This window comes from Camelus dromedarius, chromosome 15 (assembly GCF_036321535.1).
Source record: "Camelus dromedarius isolate mCamDro1 chromosome 15, mCamDro1.pat, whole genome shotgun sequence".
In the NCBI taxonomy this organism is placed as follows: Eukaryota; Metazoa; Chordata; class Mammalia; order Artiodactyla; family Camelidae; genus Camelus; species Camelus dromedarius.
In genome coordinates this window covers 30314715-30340376 of record NC_087450.1, presented here as the reverse complement: position 1 = coordinate 30340376, position 25662 = coordinate 30314715, and the positions used below count along the sequence as shown (strand labels likewise).

Here is a 25662-nt window from a genome sequence, read left to right as displayed (position 1 = left end):
TAAGGGTTGGCTCTGAGCTGTTCAGTACTGCAACCATTAGCCTCATGTGTCTCTTGAGCACTTGAAATGTGGCTTGTGAGTATAAAACACACACTGGGTTCCAAAGACTTAGCAGAAAATGAAGCATGTGAAAGATCGTTCATTCTTTATATAGATTACATATCCAAATGATAATATTTTGGATATATTAAATGAAATATATTATTAAAATTAATTTCACCTATTTTTACTGTTTTTAATGGACTAAAAATTTTTACTAGAAAAATTAAAATTATATTTGTGGCTTGCACTTGTGGCTTAAGTTACATTTCTTTTTCTTTCTTTTTTTTTTTTTTCCTTTCTTCTCAAAGTGATTCCTTCTCAGCCCAGGGGGCAGGGTCTGCAAAAGGGTCCCAAGGTACATGGGGCAGGGCCTGGACAGCCGTCTTAACAGTGGCAGCTCAGTCTGGCTGTCGCTTATAAAAAGAAATTAGTTGCAGAGATTTGCTGCTATTTGCAATGCCACTCTCGTCTAAGTTACATTTCTGTTACATAGGACTTGGTTGACCCAGTTTGCACTTGGTCCTTTGGCCTCTTGGAGGGTCTCAGGGAAATAAAACCTCAGTGAGTCTATGATCTAGCTAGAAACAGGCAAACCTACGGAGTGGGCTAGCAGCGGAAGTGCTCCATAACATGGCAAGCCAGTTTGAGTCTGTGTGCATTTATTGAGCACCTACTATATGCAAGGCACCGAAGGGAGGTCTAGAGGCAAGTATAGCCACAGCTTTCTTTAGACCTTTACTGCTCACAGTGTGGTCCACCCACCCACAGTACGGGCATCATCTGGGAGCTGATTAGGAATGTAAAATCTGATTCAGAATCTGCATTTTAACAAGCTCTTCCAGTGATTCTAGTGCACATTAAAGTTTGTTCTAAACTACAGCGTATCCTGAGCTATAATAGAAGCATGGGCATGTCGTTAGAGACCCAAAGAGGACATGATTTTTCAAGAGATGTTCCAAAGTATGTATTTACTAGTTTAAATATTTTATTGCAACCTGCTATCTGCAAGGCATTGTGTTATGTACTTTGCTAGCAATAAAGATGAGTTCAGCATGGACCCTGCCCTCAGGGAGGTTGCAGGAATACTAGGAAGATAGCCCTATTGGCAAATTGTCCAAGGTGGACTGTGACACATACCACAGAAGTGGTGTATGTAGGAGGCAAGCCCCAGGGGGACACTCCCTGGGGTGAAGTGGGGAGTCAACTCAGGGTGAAGGTAGTGCTAGAATTGGACCCTTTTAGGGGCTGGACCTTGAAGCGGGCAGGGATACAGACGTACAGAGATAGGACAGGGCGTCCTACGGAAGTAGTGCTTAATCCAAGAGTTCTTCTTGTAAGAATTTCCTTAAAGTACATCAATTAGCAAGAGCATAAGGGATGGTATATAATTAGGTTATAAAGGGACATGGGGGCCAGAGAGTGGGACTGGAACACCAGGCTAAGAAGTGGGGGGCATTTTCTGTAAGCAGTGTAGAGAGAGTATACTGGAAGTTTAAGATTATTGCCTTGGAGGAGGGTATAGCTCAAGTGGTAGAGTGCATGCTTAGCATGCATGAGGTCCTGGATTCAATCCCCAGTACCCTCTCTAAAAAAAATAAAAAATAAATAAACCTAATTACCTTCCCCCTAGAAAAGAATAATAAAAAAATAATAATTAAAAAAAAAAGATTACTGCCTTTAGATTCCTTGGCAGGGATTATTGGTCTGGGAGATTTTGTGTTGGATTAAAATACCTCTGTGACCCTGAGCCTTTCCCTGATCCCCTGGGCCCTCTGGGTCCTCATTTGCTAACCAGAACGGTTAAACTTGATTAGTGAGTCCCAAGCTTTTCCCACCAACACCCATTATAATTTTTTCTTCAGTAGACTCCATTAAATGTTTAAAAATTCTTTTCTAAATAAATGACTCAGGCTTATTGTAAAAAAAATTTACTAAATAAACAAGTAGTTTGAATAGTAAGTGAGAGTCCTTGTTTCCACCCCTGCCTTCACGCCCACTCCCATCTCTAGAGTTAAGCGCTGGTCACCATTTGTTGTGTGTACCACACGCCTCTGGGGTAACAAACACACACACGTAGAGAGCTTTCTTTTCTTATTAAAGTCAGAATTCCTATTTGTTAATTTGTTCTTCTGCACTGAGAACATTCCCTTGGGGCTTTCTCCATGCCAGTACCTCACTCTTTGTATTGACTGAATAGTATCCCCATGTATTATTGTGAAAGCTGTTTTGTCTACTATATCACATTTATTAAGTACAAATTTTACAATGCTTTATTGATCAAAGAAACATACAGGTGCCAATAACATTAAGAAGTTCACTGTCAGCTGGGCCAAGTCCAAAAACTCAATGTTGATCAGGCAAAATAAAATATTAAAAGTAGTTGGTAGGATTCTCTTATCTTTCGCCAAAGGCCAGGGTGTGGCTAGGGGGGTGATCTTTCCTGGCAGCAGATGAAGTCTCAGTTCCCACGATCTGATGGGATGAGGAGGAGAGGTGGGTCCTGAGGCATCTCCTCAGGGTAGTTCGGAACCTTCTACTCTCAGTCATCTCTAGATCCTATACAGCTCAGTCCTTTGGAGATGGGTGAAAACGAGCCTTTTGTCGTAACTTCTGTTATCCGGTGAGTGCCAGGCCTTGCACCGTCTCACTGGTACCTTCTGCAGTGGTGTTTATTATTATCTCCATTTTCCAGATGAAGAAACTGAGACCCAGGAGAGGTTAGTCACTTAGCCAAGGACCACAGTGCAGGACTGGAACACTGGCCTGTTTGTCTCCACGTGCAAGTTTTCATGCTCTTTGCCACTGCCCAGTGCTGTCTTCCTAGTACTGGAGTGGGAATAAAATAATGACTGAGAAACTTGGATTAATGTTGGTGATGTTGCCAACTTTCCTCATTTTACAGGTTTCATTGTGCATTCGTGAAGTATTTCCTTATCTCTTCCTCCTCTTACCTGGGTATCCCGTGAGGTCATTCTTCCCTCTTTATTGACGGAGACAGTGAGGCACAAAAAGACTAGATGACACACCAGATCTGCACAGCAGAGGCACTGTTCTTCCTGGACTGGGTGACTTCCTGCACAGCATCCTTCCATAGGCCAGGGCTCTGTGGTTCCCTGACTGTTGGATTGATAGACCAGGTTCAAATTCAAATGCATGGATCCTGCTGAGTGTCCCCAACTTTCCATTCTGCCAAGTAAGGACATTAAAACAAACAAACAAAAACAACAGCAAAGTCGTACCATTTTCTACTAACAACACTCCATTTAAAAAAAAAAAATCTTAACACCGAAACACAAGACAGCTATGCTTAAGAATCAAGGCCACCTTTTTAAATAGTATAAATATAGCTTTATGAAACATTCCACGTTGTCCTTAATTTTTCCCTAGCTTGATGGAAGCTCTGCTGTAAACTGTCATTGGTCCACCGGAAACCACAGCAAGCTACATCCTGTCATCTCGCCCTGAAACCTGTCCTGAGCTTAGCTGCCCTTTCCCCCTTTACCGTGGAACAGGATAATCATAATAATTACTCATGGCCTGTACTTAGCTAGCTCGTTTCTAAAGAAAAGTTCAAAGCTCTTTTCTGGACTTCGCTCTATTAATGGTCTTGGCATTGCTATGATGGAGGTGAGGGGTGGCTGTTTTTCTCTTGCCCTCAGCAATGGGGAAGACCAGGCGAGAATGGGGAGGAAATGTGCCTGTGGCCTGAGGCCAGGGGAGCAGGGATGGCAGAGTTGTTGCCCAGCTTGGAGGGACCATAAGCCACGTGCCTCTGGGAGTTTGTCATCTGTCGCCCTGGACCAGGGTATAGGTGGCCTATTTGGGGAGACTAGCAAATGCCCTTGAAAAATTCAGCCTTTGAGAGTCAATCACTAATCAGCAGGTCAGGCACGCAGGGGTTCAGTGGGACCACTTGGTGGAGGCATTGTAGGAGGTCAACAGAAGGGAGCTCCATGGTAATCAGGGAGGGTTCTAGGAGGAGGTGGGCCTGAGCAAAGCCCCAAAGGATGGTGGAGGATCTGGACAGACTGAGGGGGAAGGGAGGCTATTCCAGATAGGGGGCTTGTGTAAGCAAAGGCAGAGAAAGGACATGTATTTACAAAACTTAAGACCAGTGAGGAAGGAGAATTTGGCTTTGAGGTGTTCCTTTCTCTTCCTTGGCTTCTGAGAGGGTGGTTGATGCTGCGGAGTGGTGGAGGCTTCCCCTAGGGTTACAGGCATCTCAACCTCTGATCTCCCCCAAGAAACCAGGGGCAGCATCTTCCTGTTGGTGACAGAGGCCAGGGTGGGGACCTGGGAGCTCCATGGACAGAATTGATGCTGTGTGGCGGGGGTGGTGCCAAGAGCCTGGCCAAAGGGGTGGGGGGCCGGCTGAGCACAGAATGGAGGTGGAGAGCTAAAAAAAGTAGCCTCAGGGGTAGAGAGTAGGGGGCGGTAGTCGTGGGTGGTGGGAGAAGGAGGAGGCGGTGGCGAATCACTTATAAATGGCGCCGAAGCAGGACCCGAAGCCTAAATTCCAGGAGGGTGAGCGAGTGCTGTGCTTTCATGGGCCTCTTCTATATGAAGCAAAGTGTGTAAAGGTTGCCATAAAGGATAAACAAGTGAAATACTTTATACATTACAGTGGTTGGAATAAAAATTGGGATGAATGGGTTCCAGAAAGCAGAGTACTCAAATATGTGGATACTGATCTGCGGAAACAATGAGAACTTCAAAAAGCCAATCAGGAGCAATATGCAGAGGGAAAGATGAGAGGGGCTGCCCCTGGAAAGAAGACATCTGGTCTGCAACAGAAAAGTGTTGAAGTGAAAACAAAAAAGAACAAACAGAAAACACCTGGAAATGGAGATGGTGGCAGTACCAGTGAGACACCTCAGCCTCCTTGCAAGAAAAGGGCCCGAGTAGATCCTACTGTTGAAAACGAGGAAACATTCATGAACAGAGTTGAGGTTAAAGTAAAGATTCCTGAAGAACTAAAACCATGGCTTGTTGATGATTGGGACTTAATTACCCGACAAAAACAGCTCTTTTATCTTCCTGCCAAGAAGAATGTGGATTCCATTCTAGAGGATTATGCAAATTATAAGAAATCTCGAGGAAACACAGATAATAAGGAGTATGCTGTTAATGAAGTCGTGGCAGGAATAAAGGAATACTTCAATGTAATGTTGGGCACTCAACTACTCCACAAATTTGAGAGACCACAGTAGGCTGACATCCCTGCCGATCATCCTGACGCGCCCATGTCCCGGGTGTATGGAGCACCACATCTACTGAGATTATTTGTACGAATTGGAGCAATGTTGGCCTTTACGCCTCTGGATGAGAAGAGCCTTGCTTTATTACTGAATTATCTTCATGATTTCCTAGAATACCTGGCAAAGAACTCTGCAACTTTGTTTAGTGCCAGCGATTATGAAGTGGCCCCTCCTGAGTACCATCGGAAAGCTGTGTGAGGCTCTTACACTCACTTATGTTTGGATCTCTGTAAACACATTTTTGTTTCAGTCATTCTCTTGTACAAATGATGTACTTTGGAAATGTTAGTGTATAACAGAATTGATGTTTGTTTTCTGTTTGATTTTAAACAGAGAAAATAAAAGGGGTTACAGCTCCTTTTTTCTTTTCTCTTTTTTTTTTCATTTCAAAGTTGCTACCAGTGTATTCAGTGATGGACAACAGGGAGACACACTGTAGAGTGTTTTATTGCTTAGTTGACAAAGCTGCTTTTGAATGCTGGTGGTTCTATTCCTTTGACACTACGCACTTTTATAATATGTGTTAATGCTATATGACAGAATGCTCTGATTCCTAGTGCCAAAGGTTCAATTCAGTGTATATAACTGAACACACTCATCCATTTGTGCTCCCCTCTTTTTTTTATTGTGCTTAAAGTAAAGAGCCCATCCTTTGCAAGTCATCCATGTTGTTCCTTAGGCATTTTATCTTTGCTCAGATTGTTGAAGAGTGGTGGCTTGTTTCATGGTTTTTGTATTTGTGTCTAATGCACGTTTTAACATGATAGACGCAATGCATTGTGTAGCTACAGTTTTCTGGAAAAGTCAATCTTTTAGAAATTGTTTTTCAGATCTTCAATAAATTTTTTCTTTAAATTTCAAAAAAAAATAAATAAAAAAATAAAAAAAGTAGCCTCAGAAGATAGGAGATTTTAGGGGGAGGGTGTAGCTCAGTGGTAGATGGCGTGCTTAGTATGCATGAGGTCCTGGATTCGATACCCAGTGCCTCCATATAAATAAACAAACAATAAATAACCTAATTACCTCCACCCTAAAGAGATTTTAAAAAAAATAATAGTAACAACAATAAAAATAATAAAAAGAAGGTGGGAGATTTTAGAGCAAGTCTGGGCCCATGTCCAAGACCAGGAATCTCAAGCAGGTCTGGCCAGACCTCCTTGGGCCCTGAGGGAGGCCCTGAGAGTCCTCATATGGGGTGGAGACTTGGGCGTAAGGAGCACTTGAGAAAAGAGGGGAAAGAAAGCAGGTTTGAATGCAGGCACTTGATTCTGCCCTTTCACCCACATCTGATAAGATGAGGACGGTGACCCTGCCAGCGTTCTTGCTCCTTCTGGCTTCTGTCCACGCTGCTGCTGGGGCCGTCTCCCCACAGGGATCCTGCTGCTGTGTGTTGGGGCAGGAGTTTCAGCTTCAGGCCCCTCACCTGCAGGGCTCTTTTCTTCCACCTAACTGTATTTTTGTACACGTATGTGTATCTAGAGGACCCCCCAAAATATATAAGCTTTATGCCCCACAAAACTCAGCTGAGTCCCTGACTCCCCATTTGTGTTAAGAACAAGTGCCTGGACTCCTGAGCACCAGCTTTGTGCCGAAGCCTCTGGGGGCTTCAGGGAAGAGAAGTCAGGGCCCAGATGCAAACTGCCTGCAGTCAAGCTGGGGGGCGTAAGACACACACGTGAAAACAATTAGGGACTCACATAATAAGGTCAGTAGGAGCCACAGCGTAGGCCGCGGACTGCAGGTGTGGAGAGAGGAGAGCCATCCACATGTGCTTGAGGGTCAGGGAGGCTTCCTGGAGGAGGAGGGGAGTTCCGAGCAGGGTCTCAGGCAAGTCATAATGGCTCAGTGAGAGGGCGTTCATCCAGGGTATGTGGTGGGGTTGGGGCTGGGGGCCTTGGGGCCAAAGCCTGCTGATGTGGTCCTTGTCCTTTCAGCCGCAGTACATGTGTGAGGCCATGCTGATTCTGGGAAAGCTGCACTACGTGGAGGGCTCGTACCGAGATGCTATCAGCATGTACGCGCGGGCCGGGATTGATGACATGTCCATGGAGAACAAGCCTCTGTATCAGATGCGGCTGCTGGCGGAGGCCTTTGTCATCAAAGGTGGGTGTGGACGCCAACTGGGGCTCCCCACCACCGTGCCCAGCTCCTTACTCTCTGGCCGCCACGTGCCAGGAGTGGGTGGCAGCTAAAGGGCAGCAAAGTTGGGGTGAGGGGGGCCTGCAGGGCTAGTGTTTAATATACCTAAACTCTGGGAGTGCCCAAGCACTGACTAGCCAGGTGGACGCCAGGGTAACCAGCCATGCCAGTGTATGCTGGCTGACAGCAGATGCCAGGCTGGACGTCCGGTCAGAAGACTTGAGTTCTTGTTCTGGCTCTATCGACAGCTAGTTACCCAACTGTGCCCCTGGGCGTATACCTCTTCACCTTTTTCGGCCCTAGCTAACTTATCTATAAGACAAGGTTGTAATACAACCTTGCAGGGTGAACCTTGACTGAGAGGAATCAGTTGTACAACCAGGATGAGAAAGGCTTAAACAATATGCCACCAGTGGTCAGGCTGGCACTAGTGCCTGACATTGGCTACAGATTGAGTGTTTGGTGGTTCAGAGCAGCCTGCCACTCCTCACCGAATTGCTGGGCACCTGCTGTGAGCGGCCCAGGGAGGCGGTGCTGGGATCTAGTGATGGGCAAGTCACAGCCAGTTCCCAGGGCAAGGGATGCCCCAGGGGGAAGCCAGGCACACAGGGTCAGTGATGCAGGAGTTTCATGATGGGGGCTGTGGATGCCCACCTGGGGAAAGAGTGCCCTTGAACTGACCCTGAAGGTGATCCGTGGCGGTAAAAGCCTTACCCGAAACTTCAGGCTCCTCCTTCCCTGGATCCAGGAACCCTGGGATCACAGAGACTGAGGGGTGGCTCTTGGCGACAGTGGAGTCCCAGACTGTGGCCAGGAATCTTGGATGTGTGATCATCTCTTTATCCAGCACAAACCAACCCCCAGGGAAAAGTCTAGAAGTGCATGTGGCCCTGTGGGGATTTGGTATCTGGCATTGGTAGAGTATTCGTCACCTTTTTTTTTTTTTTTACTGTAGATAGGGACATTCTCCCATCTTGTATGTGGGGAAACTCAGGCCCACAAAGGGGATGAACCTGAAGTTACCCAGAGATTTGTGGTGGAGCCAGGATTGGAACCTCTACTCTTTGACATTCACCTTGGAATAGGAGCCCCTCACTCCCACTTCCCTGTCTCCTTTGGGTCCCAGGGATTGACTGTGACATCTGGCAGGGCACAACCTCCTTTGACCATGGCTGGTGGGGCTTCTTGAGAGCTCTTTGTCCACCCCTGGGTCTCTGGGTCCCTTTCCCCATTGAGAGACTGTTAAGTCCATCCTGGGAAATCTGAGATTTTCACCCTGGACAGACCCAGCGCCAGCCTGTGGGGGCAGGCGTCCCTCTGGGATGGTCCAGTGTGGGGGGTCTTCTCCTTTTGCTTCTCGTCCCCTTCTCTGGCACAGGCTAGACCTGGAGGTGATCTTCATTTGGCATTTGGGTCTTTCGGGCCTCTCGGAAACTACTTCTGCCACAGACTCCCCGAACCTAACACCCTTCCCTAGGGCTCCTTTGCAGCACTTTCTCCTGTAGACATGGCTCGGTACCTACTGCTCCCTGTCTCCTGCTCTCTACTCTTTCCAGCACGCCTCCAGCTTCTTGGGGGAACACAGGCCCGGTGGTCAGAGGTCCTGCAGGGGAGGTAAGGAGCCGGGTGTCCCCGGCATGGGCTGCTCGGTCATGGGCTGTGCTAGCTCCCTGCTTCCCTCTGACTGCACTCGGCCTCCCACTTGTCTGCCTCCTCTCTGCCTGTCCTCCCTGTCCTGTCACAGTGCCTGTGCCCTGCTACTCGGCATGCTGACCCTGCGTGTGCTTGAGACCGTGCCCGTGGCCTCCAGGGTGTGCATGGTGTTGATTTTCCTGGGTTTGGGGGGACCTGGCGGGGCTCCCCATGCAGAGAATAGGGGATGGGGATGGCGGGTCATTGGTCCTGACTCCATTTACGAGCATGGGGCTTGTCTTGGTCTGCTGGGCTGCCGTAACAAAATACCACAGACTGGGTGGCTTAAACAGTAGGAATTTATTTCTCATAGTTCTGGAGGCTGGGAAGTCCAAGATCAGTGTACCAGCAGGGTGGTGTCTAATGAGGGCTCTCCACTTAGGTTGCAGATGGCCGCTTTCTCGCTGTGTCCTCACATCGCCTTTCCCCCATATGTGGTCATGGAGACATCCCTCTCTCTCTCCTTTCTTGTGAAGCCACTAATCCCAGCATAAGGTCCCCACCCTCATGACCTTATCTAACCCTCATTACCTCCCAAAGGCACCACCTCCAAATACCATCACATTGGGGGCTAGAGCTACAACATGAATTTGAGGGGATACAAACCTTCAGTCCACAGAAGGAATGGTATCAGTGGGAGGCCGCAGAGTTCACAGAATGATGATATTATGCCCTCACTGCTTGCCAGGTATGCCCTCGTTCAGTCTGCACAGTGATGCCCCTGAGTAGGTGTCCTTTTCATTCCTCTAATACAGATGAGGTACAGATGAGAAAGCGAAGAGACTCGTGAGGATGTCACTGGGAGGGACAGAGCCAGGATTTGAACCCAGGTAGTCAGAGCTCGTCAACACCCCATGATGGTGCTGCTCAGAATTCTAGGCTGAAAGGAATTGTGGAAATGATCTGGGCCGAGTCTCATGTTACAGATGAGGAAACCACCGCTGGCCAAAGTGAAGTGACTTACTTGGCCATCAATTGGCTTGTGTTTAACCCCGAGTGCCCCACCCCGAGGCAGCCTCTCATGTTGGGCCCTCGGGAGCCTGCATGTCTGCTCCCCAGCGCCCTGCCTGGCCAGGCTGGTACACCTCAGCCTGTATATCATCTTGCATTGGATTCTGCTCCATGGTCCCACTCGGTACCTTCCAGTGGGACAGGGAGTTTGGTTCTTAGGCACACTTGGCTGGAGGCAGGAGGGCGGGGCTGTGTGTCCTGGGGAGGCCTGAGCGGCCAGGCCTGGAGTCTCAGGAGCAGGCTCTGGGGCTCTTCACCCCCAGCCGACATAAGAACACTCAGCTCACTGGCTTCCCCCTTCTGAGCAGAGGGACTTGGCGGTGTGTCCTCTGAGGGATCACTCACAAGGTCTTAGACTTCCTCTGAAGTTGGGGGGACGTGGATTAGACCAGAGGGTGCTTTTTGCTTCACAGGGGGAGCTTTAGACACCATCCCGGGAGCCTGAGAGGAGGCAGTTGAGGCAGTCTTGGGTTTCTCTTGCCTGAAATGCAGAAACATTACACGCACATATGTGTAAATTGGATGGTGGGTATGGACCCTCGAACTTCTCTAAGGGGAGAAAAGTTATTGTCCCTGTCAAGTTCAGAAATAATATGAAAATGGCATATTTTTCACTAAGATGGAAAAAGAAAACACTTCAGTTCCCTGTCTGAGCAAACTGCCCGCCAGCATCACACCTGGGCTCACGGACCTGGTCCTGCTGGGAGTAGAAGGACTGGACTTTAGGGCCTGGTGGGGGCACCACCACTGCTGGGAGGTGGGCTGGGTCTCTGGCTTTGGAGGAAGAACTTTCCTTCCCTAGGGCCTGCCGCCAGCTCCTCCTGGCAGCAGCTTGATGGGTCTGCCACTCAGAAATAGGCCTGTCCTGTGGCCAGCTGCTCCCAAGTGACCTGCTAACCCTGGGCAGAGTGAAGGGCTCTTCTTCTGCCTATCATAATCCCTTGTTCAGGCCTTTCTTCCCCATTTTTTCAAGCTCCTGTGGTGTACTTTACTTTGATGGTGTCCTCAGAAATGTGAGGCATGGACCCTTACCCTCTGGAACCTGAGCATATGATGGCGGGTGAGGAGATAGGGGTACAGGATTATCACATGTGCACCACCCAGGAGCTTGTTAGTAATTAGACTCTCAGGCCCCTTACCAGACATACTGAGTCAGAGGCTTCGTTTTAACAGCATTCCCAGGTGATGTGTATGCACCTTAACGGTTTGAGAAACACTGCCCTGGAATTCTTGTTGAATAAATATTTGTTGGCTGATGCCTTAACCTCCAGTTAATCTCTGTAAAATGGGAGGGAGTAGTTATGCCTATTCTATGGATGAAGAAACTGAGGCTTGCCCATGATGGTGCAGCCTGTGAATAGCAGAGCTTGGATGGGTGGCCAGTGACTGTCTCCCAGGTTTGTGTCCTGTCTGTGACAGAGGAGCCCTCCAGAGGATGTTGGGGAGCAGATTACAGTTAGCTCTGAGATGCAATCGCACAGACAGGGAGGAGCAGGAGCCCTGAGAAAGGAGCGGTTTTTGGTACTTATTGCAGGGCATAAGGGTGGGCCAGGAGGGAAGGTGCCTTCAGGCACTGTCATTCTGCCCCCTGAGGGTATCTCAGAGAGGGCCCTAACTGGGCCTTGGGGAGATGGGGGACTTTGGCCTTTCCTGGCCCTCTGCAGCCCCACGTCTAGTGGGAGCTGCTGTCCCTGGTGAAGCCCTGCATCTGTCCCTAGGGTCTGCTTAGTGAGGAAGCAGCCCAGGGGCGGTGGTGTCAGTGGCCGAGTTGTGCAGAAAGTTTGCTTTTCTACATCAGTATCAGTCACCTTGGTTTAGAATGGGAAGTCTGTCCCTCTCCTATCCAGTGCCCAGACCCTGCAATGGCCCCCCTGTGACTTCTGCCAGCCTACTGCCCCCTGACCAAGCATGTCAGTCCAGGGGCAGCCACCATCCTGGTTGCTTTTTTGGGGGGTGGGGGTGGGGAGGTAATTAGGTTTATTTTATTTATAGAGGTACTGGGGATTGAACCTGGGACCTTGTACATGCTAAGCACACAGTCTACAGCTGAGCTATACCCTCCCTCCATTTACTTTTTTTTAACATTTTTTTTTACTGAGTTATAGTCAGTTTACAATGTTGTGTCAATTTCCAGTGTAGAGCACAATTTTTCAGTTATACTCCTTCCATTTACTTTTAAAACAATCTAGGATAATGTGGTGTCGAGGCCCTTCTCAGAAGGCCTGACTCTGGCAAAGCCCTGGGCAGAGCCCTGCTCCTTTGATTCCGTGTGCTTGCGGGTGTCAGACCTGGCTCCCCATGGAACTCGAAGCCCCTCGAGGACAGGGGGTCATTTCTTCCACACCTCTAATCTTCTCTCCCTCTTCTCCCTTCCCAGAGCCCATGTTCCAGATAAATGAGGTCACTCCTGGTGCCCAACCTGATCTAAAAAGTTCTGTCCCTTTGCCTTTACTTGGGTCACTGTCCTCACCGACCATCCCCTTTTTGTTCCTCTGTGTGTAGAGAGCACTAACACTCCCTTCAGACACAGTTCATGTGCCTTCTCTGCCAGGAGACATCCCTTGGTTGCAGCCACAGCTTACAGCATTCTCTCCCTCCATCACGCTCATTTGGACCTTGGCTCAGTCTCCCCGGTTAGAGGTCAGTATGCCTCTCCTGCCAGGGGTCTGGCGTCTTGTAGTTGTACCCCTCACAGTCCCTGGTCCAGCTCCCACAGGAGAAAGTAAAATTTGCCAGCAGTTGATACAGCAAGCCTGCTGGGGGTGCCAAGATAGACAACTAGGGTCCCTTCTCTTGTGAGAGTGGTGGGCAGGTGAGCAAAGCCTGCTGCTGGTTGATGTGGCTCTGGGGGAGGCAGCCACTCTGGAGAAGGCCCTTAGCCTGCAGTGGCTGTCACAGAACTGATGAGCCATAAGCCAGGTGGCCAGTCCCTGCCCAGTCCCTGTATTCATAGTGTCAGTGAAGCCTGCTGTTTGGACACTGCAGGAAATGGAAACACACAGAGGTGCTGGTCTGTAGTTTAATACCACGGCCTCCCAGGGCAGGACAGCAGACTTGCTGCCCAGCCAAGGTGTCCTGGCCACGCAGCTGCTCAGTTCTGTTCTGTGGGCAGCTCTGTCTCGACCCCTGAGGGGGCCGTTTGTGAATCCCCTCTGGGGCTGCAGCTCCTCAGCTGCCCACTTCCAAGTAGAGTGCCAGCCTGGGATGACCTTGTGAGCTGAGCCGTCCAAGGCCTTGTCTGCCAGATTTGGGGTCTGTCTGGCTCTGGAGCTCCCAAGTAATAAGCCTTTGGGCGTTGGCATCAGATCATCTCCAGGGGCGAGAAGCTAGAGCCAAAGACTATGTTCACAAAGTCCTTGGATCTAGATCCAGGCCTAGAAGTTTCTGTCCCTCAGCACCAGCCCTGGGGCCCCTCTCAGCACCCCAGCCCTCAGTTTAATGGGTAAACCAAAGCTGGGCCAGGGGTGCACATGCTCTTTGCCCCCAAGCTGCATCTGGTCCTTCAGCAGCACATGAGAGCCACAGTGTGTTTCTCTGTGGGTTCCTGGGGAGATCAGGCCTGATGGGGTCCCATCTTCTTACCTCCTCCAGCACCGCCTTCAGCAGGAGCAGAGAATTTTCAGCTCTAATTGTCTGGCTTGATTCTCAGCTGTCTTTGTTGTCCACAGACAGAAAGGGCCCCTTAGCCAAGCTGCGTCTTTCATAGGGGCTGCGGGAAGTGCAGCTTGCCCCTTTTCGTGGCCCTTACTCTGAGCCCCAATGTAGGCTAATACCCTGAAATGTTCTACCAGGTACCCTAAAACTCCAGCCTCTGTGGCCCAAGGTCTCCTCAGGACAAAACAGGCTGCATTTCAACTGGCACTGCTGCTGCTGTGGGTCTGGAATTCCAGGTTCTTACTGAGAAATGGCAAAATTGTCACTCCCATGCCTGGCCTCAGCTCACCCGGTCCTGCACGTCAGGAATATTCCCTCTGACAGCATGCATCTGAGGATCAGTTTCTGTGTAACCAGACTTAGGGTTGTAATGACAAAAATGCAACTGCAACTAGTTGGAAAAGCAACAACCAAAACGGGGAGGGACTAGAAATGTTTGGGCCTGTGTAGCTAGAAAATCATTGGTGTAGGTGGCATCAGGCATAGCTGGATCCAGGGGTTCCATGTGTTGAGCTTTACAGGGTCCTGCAGCCTAGACTCACAACCTCGGAAGGAGAGAGTGCCGCAGGGAAGGTTCTCATTGACCTGGTTGGGTCCCATGCCCACTCTGGGACCAGTTACAGTGACCAGCATCCAGCTCGCTGGGTTGGTGCCTGGGGTGGGATTTCCACACTTGAATCTTGTGGACTGAGTTGGAGGAATGGTCCCTCAGAAGACAATCAGGGTGCTGTTACCAAAGTAGGTGAAAAGTATGGGGGGCAGAACCCCAGAGCTCAGACAGACTCACCTGAGGTTACATGAGGAGTCACTGGGTCAGGATTTGAACTTGGCTTTCTCTGATTCTGGTTTGGGGCTTGTCCATGTTGCCCAAGGAGTATGTGTTTGACCTGGTGTTTTCCAGAGAGGGAAGTGAGTGAGACCCAACTAGTTGTGGGGCCTTCTCAGGTGAGTTGGGAGGCTGCAGATGAGGGGAAGAGGTGCCTTCCAGGTAAAGGAAAAACCCAAACGGAGGCCCCAGGGAAATGGAGGTGGCTTGTTTGGAGTGCAGTGTAGTCACAGCTTTTTGGAACTGAGAGGGGGTGTGCGTGGGAAGGACTGGGAAATTAGGGGGTATTGAGAACCCAGCAGTAAGGCTCAGGGTGTCCCTTTGACTGGAGTTCCAGAACTTTGGTCCTAGATAGCCACACCATGAGGTGTGGCACAGACTGTTCCTCTAAAATTGGGCTCACCTGTTGGTCAGCATGCTGTCTGGGTCCATCTGGAGCAGAGGGGTCTGGGCCCTAGCCTAGGCTAGGCTGTTGTGGATCTATGTGACAAACTGTCCTCTTTCCTGTTGGTCTGAGTCCTAAGGGGTATCCCCCGCTTTGACGGACATGCAGGATACTTCAGGGCCTGTTCTTTTGACATCTCAAGCCTGACCCACTTGAGCCCCCAAAAGCCCCAGTGTCATTGACCACCTCTCAGAGGGCCATTCTATGGCAAATGACTTCCTTCTCTCCTCCGGACTGTGTTGCTTCTGTTTCTCTGGCACTAGGTCAGCGTGGTAACAGTGTGGGGAGTGACCCCTGTTTCTCCAGCCACGAGCCCAGCCCTGAGCCATTCAGACCTCATTATTGCGACCTAATCTAGGGCTGCTTGTGGCTCTGGACCCCTTGAAAACCAGTGCTGGCCTGGGTTTCAGCCTAGCCAACCCCTTTTCCTTTCACATAGCCTGGCACCAGGGGGGCCACTCTGGGCACACTTGCCTGCTGGCTGACCGATAGAAGATTGGAGAAAAATGGCCCCAGGTCATCCAAAATACTGCAGTGAAATGCTGAGTTGTGAAGGTGCTGTGAAAAGTAAAAATGTAAGAAACATTAAGCAACTATGAGAATTACAATCTGCAAATTCTCTTCCACTCACCCCTCAAGATTTTTCTTTCCTTTTTTTTTTTTCTCTTTTCTGTTGTCTTTCAGTCTGTGCACCCCCAGGTCTTCTGCTCTCACCCGGGATTTTATGGCTTTATTAAAACTTTCAAAAATAAAAGGAAGAACACCAGGCTGCTGCTGGGGCAGGATATGGTGGGATATTTGGTTTTGGGGTTTTATTAGTTGTGGTATGGTAGGAATTAGCTGTTTATTTTGGCTTCCTTCTCAAAGGGGCGTAGGCTGTCTGCCTTGTGTGGAAGCGGGTCAGCACTTTTGGTGCTGCTGCTCTGACCCTGGACTGTGGTCCACAGAGTGAGAGGCTGGCCTCCAGATGGAGAGGAGTGAGCATGCTAGGGTGTCTCGGAAGGAGGCCGGGCGTGTTGTGTGCTCACCAAGCCCTCATCGAGGGCCTGCCTGGGCTGCGAGGTACCAAACAGGACTGGATGATAAGTGGACTCATAGGAGGAAGACCATGGGGCTGGAGGGGAAGAGGTTGGTGTGGTTTCTTGCATCTTCTGCTGGCCACCCTTTCCTCCATCGTTGGAGGCCACCCCAGAGAGCAGTCGGTGTAGTGGGGTGTGGACTATGGACAGGGCTTTGAGGGGTGCATCTGAGAAACGAGCAACAGCACTAGGGCCCATCCCCTGCCTGGGCAGACGGCTATAATTCAGCCGTCGTGAAAGGTGGGTCACCATGGGCTGGCCAGAGATTTGGGAACCCTTGGTGGGTCACTGCGGGTAAGGAAAGACACACGGGGTTGGGGCCGAGAGGACAGATGGTGTTGAAGATGGAAGCTCTGGATCTCGTTGGCAGTTTTAGTGGCAGGTTGTTGGAAGGACTCTCTTCTCCCTGGATGGATTCCCCATTTGTCGTTCTAGGGAAGGGCCAGATTCCTACCTGAGAGGTCACTGTGAACGTAACGTGAAAATGTTTTCTGAGAGTATACATTCTGCTCTTTATAGTACCATCTAATTTAATTTTCACAGCCATCCTATGCATTGATAATGATCCCATTTTGTGTTTGGGGAAACTGAGACTCAGATCTCTGTAAACACTTTGAGGTATATCCTTCCAGTCTTTTTCCCTGTAGGTTTATATGTGTTTTTTTTTTTTAACAAAAATAATTTCATACAGTCATATATCTTATAACTTGTTCTTTAAAGTTAATATTTTATAAACTAGTTTCCAGTATACATCTACATTAGCTTGGTAGCATTTCATGGTAAGAATCCATTGTGGTTTAGCAAACTTGTCTCCTATTATTGAACTTGTAGGTTAAATCTCTCTCTTTCTTAGGAAAAATTCCTAGAAGTAGAGTTTCTGAATCACAGTTTACACACTTTTTGGAGAGTAATACAAGGAGTGCTTTTTTTTCCTTTGGTTTTTTTCAATTGGTAAAATATGACATAAAATTCAGCATCTTAACCATTAAGATTTTTTTTTAAACTGTGGTAAAATAGACATAACAAAATTTATTATCTTAACCATTTTTAAGTGTACAGTTCAGTAGTGTTAAGTACATTCACATTGTTGTGCAACCAATCTCCAGAACATTTCGTCTTACAAAACTGAAACTCCATATCCACTAAACAGCGCCCCATTCCCCTCCCACTAGCCCTGGCAGTCACTGTTCTGCTTTCTGTCTTTATGAGTTTGACTACTCTAGAAACCTCATAGAAGTGGAATCATAACAGTCTTTGTCTTTTTGTGACTGGCTTATTTCACTTAGCATACTGTCCTTAAGGTTCATCCACGCTGTTGCATTTGGCAGGATTTCCTTCTTTTTTAAGGCTGAATAATATTCCATGGTATGTGTAGACTACATTTTCTTTATTCATCCATCAGTGGACACATGGATTGCTTCTACCTCTTTGCTATTGTGAATGATGCTGCTGTGAACACGGGTGTACACATGGATTGCTTCTACCTCTTTGCTATTGTGAATGATGCTGCTGTGAACACGGGTGTACACATACCTCTTCTAGACCCTCTTTTTGGTTCCTTTGAGGATGGAGTTCCAGCGGAGTTGCTGGATCATATGGTAATTCTGTTTTTAGTCTTTTGAGGAACGGCCAGACTGTTTTCCACAGCAGCTGTACCATTTTACATTCTCACAGTTGCCCACTTTTGAGTGTGATTTATGAGGAGGGTTTCTCCCAACCTGGCCTTCAGGCTTCCTCCTTGAGGGCTGAAGCAATGACTTGCATTTCTTCCTCCTCCGCCCCACACCCCAGGGTACCCAGCTCAGGGCATGGTCCTCTCGGGTACCCTGTGCTCTTGGACCAGCTAGGTAGGCAAGAGGTAAGGGGTCCTCCCATCTGGAAAGTTCCATTGCAGAGGAAGCATCATGCTCTCCATCTCTGCATCCAGGGCCCAGGGCTCCACAGGCAGGGCTTCTTGGAAGGGCTGCTGTCTGGGATGTGATGAGTCACTCAGACTGATGAGGCTGGGACCAGCCTGGGTGTTGAGCTCGGGGCTGTGCCAGGATCAGCTTGCCTCCAGACCGGAAGTTCGGAGTTAATGAAAAAGCAAGTGCTCCTCTTGGAGGGGGACCTTCCTTGGCTCGTAGAGCTGGGTGTTTTCACAGAGAGGCCCCTCTGCCAGTGGGAATCGTGAGGCAGTGCCTGGTGCTTCCTGGCAGCCCCTGGCTTCCCACCCTTGTGACAGGGCTGGGTTACAACCACTGGGATCCTTTGGGGGCCCGGCTCAGGAGGAGCCCGTCTCCACCTTGGATGTCGTGTTGTGGTCTGACCACTTGTGCTCAAACACACGGGGCAGAGGGGGAAGGAACCCGAGGGTTGCAGTTCCCAGTAGATTTCCAATCAGATGTTTGTGGACAGGAAAATGGACCTTGGTTTGAATCAAAGTGCAAATATAAGGCAAGGAAGCCCCTTTTTATGGGCAGACTTGGGCAGCTGGAATGTGACCCTCATTAGGAAAAGCCATTGCCAGCTCCAGGAAACTTTTTGGTCTTATGTATGTTGGAGATTATTTCACAGACCAGCACCTCAGTAACTGTAGCCCCTCTACTTTGACCTTCATTAGTTCTTGGGAATCATATTGTTTTTTTTTTTATTAAACAAAAGACATTATATTCATTATTTTTAGATAAATTTTCATACAGTGAACAGATCTTAAGTGTATAATTGATCAGTTAGGCAAGTATAAATACACATGTAACCAACACGCCAAATAAAGACAAAGAACGTTTCCATCACCCCAGAAAATTCCCTCAGGTCCTTTGCCAATTGATTCCCTCCCCACCCCCACCCCAGACAGTGATTGGTTGGTTTCTGTTAATACAGATTCTATTTTTTTTTAACGTCGTATAACTGAAATTATACAGCACATACGTTTTGATATCTGGCTTCTTTTGTGCCATGTAAGTTCTGAGAGATCCATCCATGTTGTATGTATCCAGAGTGTGTCCTTTTGCTTCTTTCTGAGTAGTAGTCCATTGTACAGATATGCCACAGTTTATGAATTCTGCAAGAACCATTTTTTAAATGGAGAGGGAGAAACCCTGCCGGGCTCCACCCTTGGCATGAGTGAATGTATGTGTTCATCTGTATGTCCATCTACCAGGCCTTGCTCAGGCTGGGTGCAAAGATCAACCAGAAATGAGCAGAGAGGATGGCTGCAACATAGGGGAAAGACATATACAAAGGAGACGCAGTTAAAACTTTCTGTTGGTTTTGAAGTCTGGAGACTTAAGAAGCCTTCAGATAAGAGGTGGTTTTGCTGTGAGCTTCCAAGGAGGATGGGATATAGAATTCTCAGAGAAGCATGGTGGAGAGGCCTCTGCTAGGAGGGGAAGGAACCAATGAAGCATGGGGAAGGTGGCGGCCCCGCAGACAGATGATACTGGATTCACCGTTTTGCTGTGGCGAGCCCACCGGAGGCTTGGCACTGGCAGCCTGAACCTGCCAGGCATCTGGCATCGTCCTTCCCAGTTCAGGGCCCAGAGGTGGGGCAGGAGGGGAACCCAGCCAGCAGGAAATCTCTCGGGGTGGGGTGGGGGGCACAGAGCAGATGTGTTTAAACAGTCCTCTCTTTGTCTTCTGGAGTTGTCTGTGCCCTCCTGCCATCTGCACTTGGCTCCCAGGCCAGGTCCCTGAACAGTGTCTCTGTCCCCACCTTCCTGCAGGGTGCACGGGCCATGGTCTGGAGAGGAGGGGCTGGGCCAGCGCCAGTGGTGAGCACTGGGGCCTGCCTTCTCCTGCCTTTTGCTGTGCCTCCTCCTGCTTCAGGCCTCCCCCAGTCATGAATCATTTGGCAGGAGGCACGTTGACAGTTGGTGACCCGGGTAGCGATCCTTGTGTTGAGCAAGGGCCTTCACGGTCTGTGCCTGCCTTTCCCCAGGCTGAGGCATCCCGACCTTTGGACCTGTTCACATCTCACCCTGGCAGAGGGCAAGGTCACTGAATCCATATGAGTTGGGATCTAGCCAAGAAAAGCAATAATTCCTTACCTTGTGTTTGTAGAGCACCTTGTGCTGTGTAAGGCATGATCAGGCTTCTCATTTCTTCAGCCAGCCAGTGCTTGCTGAGTGCCTACTGTGTGCAGGTTGTAGGAAGGGAAAGTTGGTAAGGTCAGTGTCTTTAAGGAGCCTACAGTCTGGCTGGGCAAACACATGAACAAATAAGTACAAGAAATGGTGGGGCCGGAATATGTCAAGTGTAGACTAGGGCCCAAGGAGAGAGTGGTTGGTTACACCAGGGTGTATTAGGCAGGGCTCTGTAGAGGAGGTGGCACTCAGTGGGGTACAAGGTGGCTACAAGGTGGACTTTGGGTCGGGGAGGTGCATTCCAGGCAAGAGGAGCGGGAGGTTGGGTGTTGATGCAGCAGGTATGGTGTCATACCGTCAGCTCCGGCTGCTATAACAAAGCATCCCAGTTTTGGTGGCTTACACCCAGTAGATCCCTATTCCTCACAGTCCTGGAGGCTGGAAGTCTGATCAAGGCACCAGCATTGTCAGGCTCTGGTGAGAGCCCCCTTCTAGCTTGTAGGCTGCTAACTTCTTCACTTTAAAAAAAAAAATTGTTTTTGTTTGTTTTTAGGAGGGGGAAGTAATTAGGTCTATTTATTTTTTAAGTGAAGGTACTGGGGATTGAACCCAGGAGCTTGTGCACATGCACTCTGGCACTGAGCTGTACCCTCCGCCCCAGGCTGTCAACTTCCTGCTGTGTGCTCCCATGACAGAAGGGGTGAGGGAGCTCTCTGGGGTCTCTTTTATAAGCACATTGATCCCTATCATAAGGGCTCCACCCTCGTGACCTAATCACCTCCCCAAGGCCCCACCCCCTAATACCACCAGCTTGAGCATTAGGTTTTCAACATGTGACTCTCACAGGAACACAAACATTCTATCTCTAACGTATGGTGAGAGACAAGGCTGGGGAGGTGACGGGGATGGATCTTGGAGGGCCTGGTATGGAGTGTCAGGAGTTTGGACTTTACCCAGGGGACTCTTGGAAGGTTTTAAGCAGTGGAGTTTTAGAAAGATCAGCCTGGGAGCCATGAGCAGGATAGATTAGAGTGAGACTGGAGGCAAGGAGGCCAGCCAGGAGGCTGAAGTGGTCATCCACTCAAGAGATAAAGCCTAAAATAAGGAGATAAGAGAAAGGAGGGGTAGGGAAGGTTTGAAGGCTTGGTCATCAGTTGGGTGTTAGGGCAAAGGGCAGGAGAGAGTTGAGGATTCTCTTCTTTATTTTTTATGTTCTCATCTAATTAATTGATGGATTAATTAATCAATCCATCAATTAATTAATGGAGGTGCTGGGAATTGAACTAAGACCTTGGGCACGCTAAGCATGCCTTCTACCACTGAGCTGTACCCTCTCCCCAAGGATTCTCCTCTTACCCCTTCCTTCTGTCAGTTCATCTGGAGCACCTGCTACATGTAAAGTACTGTTTGGGCACAAAGAGGAGAAAGATCTGGATTCCGCCCACAGAGAACTGCAGGCTAGGACAGCACTCTTCTAGTCAGGACTGTGAGTTGCACATAACAGGACCACAATTTAAGTGGATTTTGACCCCTCCCCCCCCCCGAAAAAAGTAGGAGGGAGGGTTTACTGGTGCAGATACTGGCAAGTTTCAGGGTGTGAAGCTTCAGGCAAGGTCCTCAATGTCTTAGGAATCTGCCCTTTTCCATCATGTCTCATCTCCGCTCTGTGTAGACTTCTTTTTTTGTTTTCATGATTAAGAGTTTAGTCAATCTTTTCCCTGTCTCAGAAAAAAAAAAAAATCACATAGTTGTTTCATTTACAGCTTTCCTTTCTTAGTATCTTACAGGTTTTTGTTTTTTTTTTTTTTTTGTCTTTTTTTTGGCTTTAGAGCTATGCTTTCATGGTAATTTAAAAAAAAAATTTAGGGTAGAGCGCATGCTTAGCATGCACAAGGTCCTGGGTTCAATCCCCAGCAGCTCCATCAAAAAAAAAGTATTAAAAATTTAATTTTGGTAAAAAGCACATAAAATTTACCGTCTTAACCATTTCCAAGTGTACAGTCATATTAACATTCACATCGTGTAGTTTCATTTTAAGGAGGGCTTTGGCTAACATTTCCAGGCTGGCCTCTTAGCAGCTTAACAAGCCCAGTGGAAAGGGTGAGAATCCTGGGATTGGGTCTTTTTGGCCCATATTGGGCCAGGTGTGCATGCTGAGCCCATCACTGTGGCTCTGTTGAGGGATCAGGCTCACGTGCCTGCCCTGGGGGTGGGCGGGGTCTCCACCCTGTGAACCACGGGGACTGAGGCTGTGGGATGAGTGGTTAAAGGTAAATGAGGTGCTGTTCCTGAAGGAATGGGAGGTGGATGCCAGGGAGCCAAAACCAGCAGATTTCACTTCAGGCACAGAGAAGCTGAGTGCCCGTAACAGTAGAAACTCTGGTTCCACGGGAGGGGAGCATGTAAATGCGGTGTAATTCCACTGGCTACCGCATGCTAGGGACTGGCAGTCCACAAAGACTCGTATTTTGCTCACGTGGAGCTTTGAGCTACTGGGGGAGAGAAGAACTGAATGTAAATAACTACTCCAGGATGCAGACACGGTGAGTGCCTGGCGAGTGGATGTTTTCTAGCAACTGGGAGGAGGGGTTAGGAATGGTTCTGGGAGGTGCTGCCTGGACCGAGAGGCAGGAGTTAGGCATGGGGTTGCCACAGCGTGGTTCCCCACTGGGGGAATGGGTGCCTGCTCTCGGCCCACTGCTTAACCCCAGCCGCCGCTAATACCATCCTTGCTTTAGCCCCTTCTTCCCCTCCGAGGATCTCCCACCTACCGCTGGCTGCTCCAGAGTCTCCTCAGAGGAGCCCACCCTGGGCCCATGGGAAGGGGTGGGAGTCACAGGGGGCGCCCTGAGCAGGGCAGGTCCAAGGTATTCTCCTCCTGCAGGCCTCTCCCTGGAACACCTACCCAACTCCATCGCGTCCCGCCACCGCGTGACTGAGAGGGAGGAGGAGGTGATCACCTGTTTCGAGAGGGCCTCCTGGATCGCTCAGGTGTTCCTGCAGGAATTGGAGAAGGTGAGCTGGGAATAACAGCCCCGTGGTCATCACTGCCCTTTTTTGAGCACCTGTATCTACTCACACCCCGCCCCCCAAGCCTGTGGGTCATGCCTGTATGAACTGTCTACAGGAGGGCAGTTCCAGGTGTGAGCAGCATACTGTGACGTTACCCTTGTCCCCTTTCTGGGGTTAATAGAGGGACAACAGCAGCTGTGTTCAGCAGAGATACTGCTAACGGTTACTGCGTCCCTGCTTTTGTGTCAGGCACTACTGAGTACTTTATAGTTCTTTACAGTTTAATTTAACCCTCAGACAACCAGCTGGAACAGGTTACTGTTTTATTCCCATTTTATAAATGAGGAACTCGGGTTTAGGAAGGAGTTAAATAGCTTTCCAGAGCTCAGATAGTTCCTAAGTGATATTGGCAGGATTTGAACCCTGGATTTGAACTTGTGGGGGAGGCTTTGGGGTGGTGCTTAGGCATTCTTTTAGTAGATGTTTAGTAGGTGCTAGATGGTAGAGTAGATGAGGATTGGGTCCAGATGGAGGTGGTCACGAGCTGAGAGACTCAGAGCTCAGGAGCTGTTTGAACCTCACTTACTTTGGCAAATACCAAAATGTCAACCCAGCACCTGTTTTTGTGACGGGCCTTTTTGGAGGAGTCTTCCTCAGGCCAGATCAGTTCCCCTAGAGCAGGGCTTCTCAGCCTCAGCACTACTGATGTTTGGGGCCGGATAACACTTGTGGTGCCACCCTGTGTACTGTAGGATGTCTAGCAGCACCCCTGGCCTCTACCCACTGGATACCAGCAGCCAATCCATGCCCACCCCCTACATTGTGACAACCAAAAATGTCTCCAGATATTGCCACATGTCCGGGGTGGGGGGCAGAGTTGTACCCCTGTTGCGAGTCACTGCCCCAACAGCACTACAAGGCTGGTTTTGATTAAATGATTTTGCCTGGACTTCAGGGGTAAGGAGACGTGATTGGGCGGCTCAGCAGAAACAGGTTTCAGGTGTATTCCCTGGCGAACGTCCATGTGGAGACTTGAGCTGACCTCTGCCAAGGTCACGTGCAGTGTTTCAGGAGCTCTTCACATTTGAATTGCATGTGCTTTGGAGGAAACTGCCCTGAAAAAGAAAGTCTCCCATTCAGCCAGAAGGCCAGGCTTTGGACTCTTAAAAGGAGATTACGGGAGATGAGCTGTAATGGAGTCCAGGCCTGGAAGCAGTGCCTGGGGTCTGAGGGTAGACAAATGGGCCTGATAGCTAGTTATCTTGGGTGGAGGGAGGACAGGCCAGGGAAGCCTGTGTTTTCAGCAGTGCTGGGTGTCCCTCCCAAGACCCAGCCCAACCTCTGAGGATCTAAGAATGTCTCTTATGCATCCTTCAGTTTCTGTAAGATAAGGTGGGTGGCTCCTTGACTTTTTTCCCCTCGAATCAGAGAGGGAGGTGAGGGAGGTGGCATAGTACAGCCAGGCCCATCTTGGTGGGGCTGGGTGACCCTCTTAGGGCTGAAGCTTAAGCAGCAGCTCAGTTAATATAATTGTTCCTCAGCTTTTCCTGGAACCAGGGGTCGCCCAGCCGTTGGGCTGTTCTTAGGGTCCATGGTTATGTGACAGGAATAGTGCAGTGCCTGGCGTCGGGTAGGTTCTCAAGTGTTTGTTAAATAAATGCACCGGTAAGTAGTAGAGCCTGGAATGTGTAGCTGGCCAGACTTGACTTTGAGGTCCAGGCCCAAGCCAGCCTTGTGACCTCCAGCACTTTCTGGGCCTCAATTTCCTCATCTATAAAATGCAAATCAAATCATTTAATCAAAACCAGCCTTATAGTGCTGCTGTGGGCATTTGCACAGGGAAAGTGCTTCAGACATATTTTAAATTAAAGCAAGTTAGGTTGAGTTTGGTCTGAGGATTGCACTGCATGCTCCTGAGGTGTCTGAGGACTTGGGTGATGATGGGGCCACTGTCCCTGCCTGGGCTGACCCCGGCCCCTCGGCCTCAGAACTTCTAGACAGTGGCTCTCTCTGTTCCGCTTCCCAGATCACAAGTAACATCACATCCCGGCACCTGAAAGGCTCCCACCCAGTGGACTACGAGCTCACCTACTTCCTGGAAGCCGCCCTCCAGAGCGCTTACGTGACAAACCTGAAGAAGGGGTAGGTGGCTGGCAGCCGGGCGGGACCTGGATGTTTATCTGGGGCTCCGGTGCTGCTGACGTTGGTGGCGCTAAGTCTGGCCTCCCTCTCCTTCGGCCCACATGGGTGCGGGCGCTCTCGGGAGGACCGAGGGGACTGGCCTGTCACACTGAGCTCGTGGGAAGGGCCCCGTTTCAGGAAGCTGCTGAAGCAATAAATCCTGCACGTATTGGGGTGGTTGTCTTCAGAAGACAGAGTTCTGGGAGCCCGACGACAGTGTGGGAAGAGTGAGGGACAGAGAGCTGGACGATCTGGTAGT

General features: G+C 49.4%; 1 protein-coding gene and 1 pseudogene across 3 annotated transcripts in view; both read left to right on the top strand.

Annotated features, from left to right (window-relative positions):
* TTC7A (tetratricopeptide repeat domain 7A) overlaps positions 1-25662 on the top strand; it is a 117053-nt gene that overhangs the window by 8387 nt on the left and 83004 nt on the right. For 2 of the 3 annotated variants that reach the window (XM_010984035.3, XM_031466961.2), the window contains exons 3-5: positions 7235-7403; positions 23095-23225; positions 25249-25364. In XM_010984035.3, coding sequence (XP_010982337.2) covers positions 7235-7403; positions 23095-23225; positions 25249-25364 — 416 coding nt within the window. Of the gene's footprint in view, positions 1-7234; positions 7404-8995; positions 9054-23094; positions 23226-25248; positions 25365-25662 lie in introns of those variants that run through there. The other variant, XM_064494521.1, reaches the window with a different exon arrangement.
* Positions 4466-5657, top strand: LOC105092367 (mortality factor 4-like protein 1; annotated as a pseudogene).